At 41.0% G+C, this 10,512-nt stretch overlaps 1 protein-coding gene across 1 annotated transcript; it reads left to right on the top strand.

Annotated features, from left to right (window-relative positions):
* Positions 1-284: 284 nt before the first annotated feature.
* LOC103357347 (translocating chain-associated membrane protein 1-like 1) lies at positions 285-9,994 on the top strand. Its single transcript, XM_008281871.1, has 11 exons — positions 285-700; positions 1,555-1,615; positions 1,711-1,829; positions 3,302-3,418; positions 3,505-3,563; positions 3,856-3,940; positions 4,833-4,903; positions 5,580-5,684; positions 5,766-5,909; positions 6,322-6,482; positions 6,595-9,994. Exons 1-11 carry the CDS (start codon positions 581-583, stop codon positions 6,666-6,668), a joined length of 1,116 nt encoding a protein of 371 aa, XP_008280093.1. The 5' UTR covers positions 285-580; the 3' UTR covers positions 6,669-9,994.
* Positions 9,995-10,512: the final 518 nt, after the last annotated feature.

The raw sequence follows: 10,512 nt of genomic DNA, 5'->3' as shown, positions 1-10,512 counted from the left end.
TACAACTAATCAGTTCCCCCCAAAAAGAAAACACAAATAAAAACAGAAACTTGGGCTCCTGGGTGTGGTGTGCTGGTGCAGCCCTGCTATACAGAATAATGTCCAAACAGACCATCATTTCAGATGATTATGAGCTATAATCATACGTATGACTCATGTTGTGAGTGAGGAGCTTCGTGTTTGCAAAGATCGTTGGCGCTTACGTGGAGTTCGTGAACGCACCACAGGCCTGGGTTCTCCTTCTACGTCAATGACACTGGGCGGTTCATGAATGGGGTTTTGAAGTGGGAGGGCCCGTCATCTGACTTTACCAGGCAGGGGGGGAAAAAAAGTGGGTGTTGTGCTGTGCTGTTTAGTTTGGTGCGATGCACCTTCATGACTGTTTTTTAAACACACGAGCCGCCGTTCACTGTGCTCACGGACTACAGTGGAGGGATCAGCCCCGAGCAGCGCTAGCATCCATCCGCTGAGACGTGCAGGCCAGCAGCAGCAGCAGCAGCAGCAGCAGGGGAAGCTAACTCCAACCCCGCCACACTCAAAGACGGCAGCCCGGAGCCCGAGAAGGCAGTGTCGGTGAGCCATGGGTTTCCGCAAGAAGAACAAGAGCCCGCCGGTGCTGAGCCACGAGTTTGTGATCCAGAATCACGCCGACATGGTTTCGTGTTTGGCCATGATCATCCTCCTCGGCCTGATGTTTGAGGTACAGTGTGGCTGCACAGGGGAAGGAGCTGCTGTAGTTAGCCGAGTGATGTTAGCTGATGCTAGCCCTCGTTAGCTGATATGACAGCAGCACTCCAGTGGCAGGGCGCTAGCGTGTCTTTCTGCTTCTCATGTGTCTCTCTGATTGCCAAAGAAGATGGTGAGGAGGCCCACTGGCACAGCTAACAGGTCGTCTTACCAGTCGGCTAATCTACTCCACAGCTAACCAGTACATTTATCTGGCCTGAATGTCTGTCTGCATGCTATACATTTGACTAGCAGCCCTTTGATTCGACATATCAGCTATGGATGACTAGTACCCTGTCACGTTTGAATGAAACAAGATAGCTTTCCTCCCACTAACCTGTACCCACCCAAAGACTGGCTCCAGACTGGAAATACTGTGGACATATCTACCCACTTCCCAGATGCCCCTTTTTGATAAGATTTGTATCTTAATCAGCCTTTATCTATGAGGACAGAGAGGTGATACAGCTTGGTGCAGAATTATTAATGCCTATGCACAATGGCAGTCATTGTAGCAGTGGTAGGGAACTTCCTCGGTTTGCTGGAGACCCCTGGGAGCCCCTCCAGGCAGCTCCTGGAGTTCTCCAGACCCCAATTATGGGAGTCAGTGAATTTTGGATCTTGTAGTGACACTGCAGTCTTTGCTCATCGCATAGAACGACGACTGAATTTCTCACAGTTGATACTAAAAGCATAGATGATTATTTGGAGAAGGTGTGTGTAGGAGTGTCAGAAGTTTAAATGTGTCACTTTATTTGTTTATTAACTGAAAGAGTGACAAAGAGTTTTGTCAGTGGTCAGTTACAAAGCTTTCCTCTCACTTTCCAGGTCACAGCAAAGTTCGCCATCATGTTCATCACAGTCCAGTACAACGTAACTCAAGTTCTCGGTGAGCTGAAACTTACCTGTCCATTATTGGCTCTTCACTGATTGCACATTCTACCCTTTTAACCACTGTTTCTCCTCTTCTTCTTCTTTTTGCAGATGAGAAGAGTGAGCCAGTGAACCTGTACCAGTATGGCCCTAAAGATGTGGCCACCGTGTTTTTCTACCTGCTTATTGCAGTCATCCTTCATGCCTTGATACAAGAATATATTCTCGATGTGAGTACGCTGATGTCGAGCCTTAGCAGCCATCGTATTGGCTCACGTTGTTTTCCTTCTGTAGCACTGTGGTTTCATCCCTATTTTCTGTGTTTGTTCATATAAATATGGTGAAAGTGAAACCAAAACTGTGCTCTCCATCTCTGCCTAACAGCTTGCACGCAAGTCTGTTTTTCAAGTAAATCATAGTAGCTGACACAACCCGTGTGCTCTCTACAATGGTCTTTTAGTGCTTCATTTCAAAAGGATCAAAGAGTCGTAGGCTCCATTACCATATGTGTCATCTCTGTTGTGAAAGCTGCTTGTAAGTGATCAAATTCCATCCTTCCGCCTGCACAGCGAGTGAAACAATGCTCGTGTTCCTCCTGACATCTTTTGACTCTGATGACTATTCCCAATGGGATGTCATAAAGAGAGAAAAATCTGTGTGTGTGTACATATATATATTTTAGAATAAAAAAAATCTTATTTGGATCACATTTAACTGTATGCAAGGATTTTTTTTATTTATTTTTTTTATATCGTTCCCTGTTCAAGGATCAGATCACAATTTCCTGTCAGTTTTAAACAGTAGTCACTAATGTTCATCCTGTTTAAACTTACTGTGGAAAGATCTCCTCTTGATGCGGTTCAAGTGTCTAGATTTCAATATGCTAGAAGACACATTGAAAATGGGCAGTCAACACCATGACTGTGCATTTCTCAATGTGTCTAAAAAACACAGACTTAGTTTTCTTGCATGTTCATACATAAGAAACCACGTTGAGCCAATCCAGTCTGCATGCAGGCTGGTGTTTTTCTATCATTATTCCTCAAAATCTTTTTCCAGGTCCTATCTGTCTGTCAGATTTTACAACTTGCCAGTGTGTAGAATAGAGAAGTTTTAGCAGAGTTGTAGGTGAGCTGGTGTGTTTGAGCTGCATGGAGAGATGAAGGAACTTTATACATGAACAAATTCTAAAGGGAGCATTGGCGTAGAGTTTGATCTTAACTATTCTGCTGCTCCTATTTAAGGCATTTTCATGACGGGAACGTCTAAATGTGTATCATATAAGGGACTTTTTAAAAAATGGGGGACAACCCGCTCTTCCTCCTGAGCATCCCAGACTAAGACAGATCTAAAATTTTTAGCTATTCTTTAAAATGTAAGAACTACAAGTACATCTGTGCAAAAAGGAAAATGTGAAAAACTTCCACAGCTTTTTGTTTATTTCTTTTCGAATGTATGTTAGAGCTGGAGCAGTTATAGCTCTGTAACAGGCAGTGTTATCTACTCAAGCTCTTTTTCATTATAAATGAAGTAGTGAAAATTACATTATGCAATTATCATGTTTCTAAAATTAGGTATGGGCCTGTATTAGGATTAGAAATGAAAGAATTAATGGAACTAAATGTCATTCCCATCAACATGTGGTGCAGTATGTCAATCTGTTCACCTTGTAATATATATATATATTTTTTTTTATTTTCAGAAAATGAATAGGAGGTTGCACCTGTCAAAAACCAAACACAGCAAGTTCAACGAGTCTGGACAACTTGCAGTGTTCTACCTTTTCTCCTTCATCTGGGGCTGCAGCATCCTTACAGCGGTACGAGGATCAAGAGTCAATGAAATGCACTGTCTCAGGCTGCATTAGGCTTTGTCTTATGCAGTGTCTCTTTTTTCCTCTGACAGGAGGACTTTGCAACGAATCCTACTTTCTTATGGGAGGGTTACCCGCACACTCACATGGTGTAAGTAAAGTTTATATGAACACCATAAACTCACCTCTTACAACTTTGTGATCATCCAAGAAAAATCAAAACAGCATTTTTATCAGAGGTCTGGCATTTTTACCAATACGCAATGTGTAATGTTTCACTTTCTACTGATGTAAGCTTAACATCACAATATCAGTGTCAGGCTGTGTTCTCAAAGGCTTGACTTGTTTGTCACTGCGTTTAAAAATAATACTAATAATATGAAGTAATTTAACTCTATGCACGTCCTTTAATCCTCTGCACAACCTTTTCTCTTTCTGTCTAGTTTTCAGGTCAAGTTCTTCTACATTTGCCAAATTGCCTATTGGCTCCATGCACTTCCTGAGCTGTACTTTCAAAAAGTACGGAAGGTAAGGGTCATTTCAAAAAATCTATATTGGGGAAAACAAAGTGCATTCAAGCTGTATTGTTTTTGAGGTTTCATAAATGACCTTTGCGTTAGCGGAGCAGCAGCCTATTTATGTAGCTGAGTGGTCTTGGAATTATAGACGTGAGGTGGCAAATTGGCTCAGGTGAAAAGAGAAGCTGTCAGTTTTAATGCGGGTTTTACTGCCACATCAACCATATAACCTTTTAAACAGTTAAAGTGGTTAAGAACCGGAGTCCTTTTGTCCTGCTTTCCAGCGTGTCAGCAGTAACACATCAGACTATGATACAATTCATTTTACCAGCTGTCAAAGTGAAATGGATTTTTTTTTGTGCCTCTGCGGTCTTTAACCTACACTGAGTGCAGTGGTGTTTATATCTCAGTCAGTTAATGTTCTCCCAGCCATGTTTTCATGTTTGTCAATTAGGAATCAGCTGAGAGTTCTGATTTACAGCAATCGTGTGCAGCACAGAGAGGATAGGGATGCTCGAAACATATGTACTTATTATGTACAACTTTAAGGCGAGCAAGAAAGACTTGAAGTGTGATCTAGGTTAGGATGAAGACGCCATCATTTATTAATGCTCCTTCTTCTGTTTCTTTGAAAAAGCACATTGATTTAAGGTTGGCTGAATAATGTATCTAAGTGAAAATCTTTAGCTATTTTGTCGATATCAATTGTGTGCATAAGTTATTTCAGAGTAAATTGGAGTCAAGTAGATGTCACAGCTTAATTTGCATAGAAAATGTGGTTCATGCATCCACGCTGTGTTTTAAGGCTTTTTCATCCAGACATCCTTCTAGCAAACTCTAGCGTTTGTGGTTATTGCTGTTGCTAACAAACTCTCTCTCCTCTTTTGTTTCATTTTTTATAGGAAGACATCCCCCGCCAGCTTTATTACATTTGCCTTTACGTTGTCCACATCACTGGTGCCTATGTCTTAAAGTGAGTCAAATGTCTCATTTATCCTTTGAGGAGGAAATATTCACAAGAAGCATGTTGTCAGTAAATCTCTCATTAAGATCCAGTTGATGAAGACTGAGAATGTTTCCAACCGACGCCCAGCAAAGTAACTTTCTAGTGGGTATTGCAGTAAAGTGTGTAACAGTGAAATTATTCCATCATTATGCAATTAACAGCTCTGACCTCCTACTTGACACTAATCTACTGAACAGTATCGTGTGGCTTATGGAATGATTGATTTTTTTTTTTTATTTTAATTGAGTGATGGACTGAGAGTAGTTATCTGAGTCTTTAACTTTACTTTTTTCGTCTTTATATGATGTACCCATAATGTTTTTCTTCATATTTAAACTCCAAGTCAGGTCAGCTCACTTTTTCCCTGCATGGGGAAATTAAAGCCCCAGTTTTTTGATCTATGAGCCACAACTATCTTTTAATCTTCAGTCTCTTCCGTTTGTTTATCTCCTTTCCTTTCAGATTATTGATGTAAAAAACAAAACAAAAAAAAGTCATGTGTTGAACTGATATAAAAGCATTATAACTTCTGATCTGCAGACATGTTCGTTGCTATATGTACGTGAAGCGGGGTCTTCTTTGTTGTTGGCTTTTTCTGTCTTCTTATCGTGAGTTCATCCATGCCTGCCTTCTGTCTCTTCAGCCTCCACCGACTGGGCCTGGTGCTGCTGGTACCTCACTACCTGGTGGAGCTTCTGTTCCACGCTTCACGCCTCTTCTACTTCAGTGACGAGAACAAGCAGAAAGGGTATCGCTTTTCCCACTTGGTGTGTGATGATGCGCTCTTAATCTGACCAACTCAATGCAACTGCCTTATTTTCCTTTCCAGCTTCACTCTGTGGGCACTTCTTTTTGTCATCGCCCGCCTCCTCACCCTCACACTGTCTGTTCTGACGTTTGGCTTTGGCCTGCCCCGTACAGAAAACCAGGGCTTTTCCCTAGCAGACGGCAACTTCAACGTCCTCACCATAAGGTAGGCTAAAATAACAAGGCCCCTTAGAGGTGGAGCCTGCGATTCTGGAGAGAGGTTATTGATTTTTAGCCAGTTAGCATATTTGGATTGTTAGCATGTGCCAAATTTAATGTCTCTCTTTCCCACTGTTCCCTTTTCCCCTCCATCTATTCTCCCCTGTGTCCTGTGCATGAGCATGAAATCAAATGTACACAGTAAATGCTGGAAGGGTATCGTTTTGTTTGTTTCGCATTTACAGAGCCAGTGCTGTGTACAAACACCAAGAGATATTTGCAGATTTTATTTTTTTTTTTAAATGCATTTAAGTAGTATTGCATTCTTCACCTTAAATGTATCAAATTCCAAAATTCCTATATCAAAATGATTGATGGCAATAAACTTAGCTCAAATACACAACGTCCTACCCCCTCAGGATGACTTGTCTGGCAGCTATCTGCCTGACACAGGCCTGGATGATGTGGAAATTCATTAACTTCCAGTTAAAAAAGTGGAGAGAGCACAGCCAGAACCAAGCCTCAAAGAAGAAGACAGTCAGTCCAAAGAGCAAGCCTCACAAAAGGGAACCTACAAGGGGTAAGTATGTAAACATGCTGTTTAAGGCTGTTTATTTTGAAATAATTCTCCTTCAACATTCCTGTTTGAAATCACTTTATTCAGGAATGTTCCAATTAACTTGTCTTGCCAGGGGGTGCTGCCAATGGAGTTGTCAAGTCTGAGGATAAAACATCACCACGGGCAAGAAAAGCCAAAGCTTCATAGAGAAGGAGGAGTTGGAGGGGGGAAAAAATGAGTGAGGGAGTTCTGACAATGTGACATTATGTCTTTACACAACTTCAAATTTTGTCTACTGCTCTCCAAAACAAATGTTAAAGCGCACGAAGAAACTTTATGTAACTGTCCCCTTTCGCAGTTGAATCTCCTTTCTGAAAAACTTCGGTGTTACTGTCTGCTAGAAGTGTTTATTATTCATTTGGGTTCACTGCAGATTGGATGTTGGCAGGGGAGCGCTGGTTGTGATGCTTTAACAGGATGGATTTAGCTCTTCAAAGTGTCCTTTTGTGTAAAACTGCGATCACTCGTCGGGTACTTTAAACGAAGTTGCTCTTCAGTAATTTGACATCGAATCAGTTAACTTCACAGTACCTTTCAAAGCCAATTCTGACTTCAGGGCAACTTAATATAAAGTGTTGGTGTACACATTAACTGTACAGGGTGTCATTTTTTTTTTTTAGTTTGGGCCTTATTCAGATAAACTCGCAAAACAGGCCACTGCCTCATGTCCCAAAATAAAGCCTTTCTTGCTCTGCAAGACAGCACTAGGATATTCTGCTGTTGTCATGAAAAGATCCTAAATTCATCACTCCAGAGGAATATTTGTGCTATTTAGGTATTTGGCACAACTGCTGCCAGGAAAGTGACGCTTGTACTTAACTCCTTGATCATTTACTGCCATTATTTGAAAGCCTCTGCCATTGAAATCCGACATGTTACAGGATTGAGGCACTTTTATACTTTCGATTGCTTTTATCACTCACCTGGTCGTTGGCCTGTTACAGGGGCTCATCCAGGTTAGAGGACTTACCAAGAGGGAGCTGTACTTTAACCTCTGATGATGTACTGTATGCATACAGTAAAATCTTTATAACGGCATGATTGGAAATTCTAGCAAGAAGCTGTGTTTGAGGCTGCACTTAAGTCTTTTATATGGATGTTAATTGCATGATGGTTTAAGGCTAAAGACTTTCTGGCTAGTTCCTACCTGTGATGTTGAGTTTGCATCTCTCTCACTCACTACCGCAAATATACACACACTCGCACACACAAACACACAAGCATTCAGTGGCCTTTTTACAACTGCTGCAAGAGGTTTCAGTTATTTATTTTTGTCATATACTACAGATGTTATTACTTTATATGCTTTGAGAAGCTATAACCAGCAAACACAGCGGTACATAGCAACTGCATTCAGTTAATCCAAACAATACAATCTTTCTTCAAGTGTCCTTATAATGTTGGTGGTTTATATCACTCGTTCTGCTTGTGTTGTGTTCCGTTTGCCTTCTCTCTTTGCTTTTTTTTTTTTCCTTTTCTTTTTTTATTCTTGGGTATCAGGGGACAAGCTCTTCACCACTTACACCATAAGTTACATCCCATGGTGCAATGGGAGGTGTGTTTGTGAGGGACTGTGTTTGTACGCCTGTGCACTTACTTGTGGGTACAATATTGTTTTGCCTACCGTGTATGTTTGTGAATTAACTGGGCCTGACTGATGATGATGGTGACAATGATGTTTATTGCTTGTCTCGTAAAAAAAATTATTGCCTGTGTGCAGAGCATGAAATGTGACAATCTGTTCATTGACTCCTGCCCGTTGGTTGTATTTCACGATCATATCTTGTGCTTTAGTTCTCTTTGGTTGGGCCCTGCCTCAGCTCCCAACACGCTTTTTCTGTGTGTGAAACACTGAGTTGTGGATAGGTGTGTGTCCTATAGGTTACTGGTTACTAAATGCTTATGTGTTCAGTGTCCCTGCCCCTCAGATGCTCTATCCGGTGTGAGAGAGACTCTCCGTTTGCCAAATGTGGCATGTTTTGTCCTTGCTTCACCTTTTCAATGATTCTGACATTGCTACGGAGCACACGTATTGTACCGCTGGTCATGCTCTTTTCCTTCTCGTGGGCCGAGTCCTGCTCCACTACTAAACCACTGTGCATGTGAAGCTCTGTGCAGGAAAGACTGCGCTACCTGTCTGCAGACAGTTGGAGTCTGGAGTCCCAAGCAGGGAGGAGATAAAGATGCCATTCATTTTTTTCCTCCCTTTAGCGCTCCTTATTGGGAGTTTGGCGGTCTTTAAAGCCCTATGTTTGTGTATGGCAGTGTCATAGGAGGGAAGGAAGAGCAGAGGACTTATGTACCAGCCTGTTATGAAACTGTCTCAGATGTAAAAGTTTAAAAAACAAAAAGAAAAAAAACTGACTTAACCCTACACTGTACTAAAATATGTGTCAGATTTTTAAGCTATTTTTATAGAGGGAAAACTGTTGAAAATCACTGTTGTTCAGTACACTCGTGTGAATACTTGTTTTGCATCCATGTTACAAATTGTTTTTTTTGTTTTTATATGAGAATGAGGCTTGCTGAACTGTTAATGTGGGTATACGTTGTGGTATGAGTGTAAATTTTACTTAGCCTAATGGTTTATTTAACTTCATGGCCTTATTAGAGCAACGTGAACTCAGTTGTATAAACAGTGCTCAGTTAACACTATGCTGCAGATGTACATTGCAGCTTTCACAACTACATGATAGTGAAATACATTGTCATGAGGACACTAGTCATGCACACATGGGTTGAAATACATGATCAGAGGAGCCAAACGGTCACTATAGCGATTTCTTTGTTCCAGTCCGGCAGGTGACTGGCCTGGTTGTAAAAGCTAACAAAGTAGATTTTTGCAGAGTGAAAACATCTGTAGGCTTTTCTTGCTCATCAGATGTCACGCTGTGCAACAATCAGGCTCTGAAACATGAGCCACACCGCGGTTCATGGCCCCCTCGCTTTGAGACACAATAGCCTGTATAATCCCACAGGAATGCACTTTTTTGCATTGTATGCATTATGCACCATAACACTGCTCACTCGGGGCTGTTCCTGCATTGATTCTATTCAGTGAATTACAAATTGGAGTTGCTCGATTGAAACTGTGTGCATTTTGTTATTGTTGTAATTTAAGAAAAAAAAAAGACTGCAATGAATTAACTGTCTGATCAACCTCTAGGTGGCAACAGTCATTAATGCATCTGAACATGAGATTACCTGAAAAAACGAAAAAAACAAAAAACAAACCTGCATCGAAGAGACACAGTGTTCATTGTATTCTATTAATTCATTCTGCATTGTCCTTTATTTGTTTTTATTTCGCTGCTTGTTTATAGATGTTGCGATATATTTCCTTTTGAAACATGTTATCTCTGAACTGCTCTGATGGTATATATTTATGCAATTACTTGTGAGTTCTGATCATTTTTCTTGTCACTATTTTTGTATTTCATGTTTTGAATAAAGCTTTTGTTCATTACACAAAAGTTGTCCAACATATTTTGCCCGCAGGTTGAGTAGCAGGACTGTCTCCATGGAAACTTCATGAAAAAGACATGCAAACACGCAGCAGTTTCAAAGTGCACCGTAAATTGCAAGAGCTGTAGATAATTATTCACTTATGAGGTGAGCCAGTATAAAACTCATGAAGCAAGGAAGTTATTTGTTTTTAAAGCGTCTACTTTGCACTTACTGCTTATTACATCTTCTCCTCCTAATTGACTTAAGGAGATATTTTGGGATCCACTCGATTTTCCAGACATTTTTCATTTTCACTATCCATTTACGATGGTGTCAGGAGGCATGAGGAAATAGTGGCCACATTGTACTTCTTGGCTAATTACCACCAGGGGGCAGCGCTGAGCTTTTTGCCTGAGGGACAGAAGCAGTCTGCTGGGGCATAGCTGCATACAGACCTGCATTAATAAATCACTAGTCAGAGTGAGAGAGACAGACACATTGTCTTATCACACAGTATGAAGCGAAACGCTCTTGGAAAAAAAAC

Source organism: Stegastes partitus, unplaced genomic scaffold (genome assembly GCF_000690725.1).
Source record: "Stegastes partitus isolate 25-593 unplaced genomic scaffold, Stegastes_partitus-1.0.2 Scaffold249, whole genome shotgun sequence".
In the NCBI taxonomy this organism is placed as follows: Eukaryota; Metazoa; Chordata; class Actinopteri; family Pomacentridae; genus Stegastes; species Stegastes partitus.
This window is presented reverse-complemented; position numbering and strand designations above follow the sequence as displayed.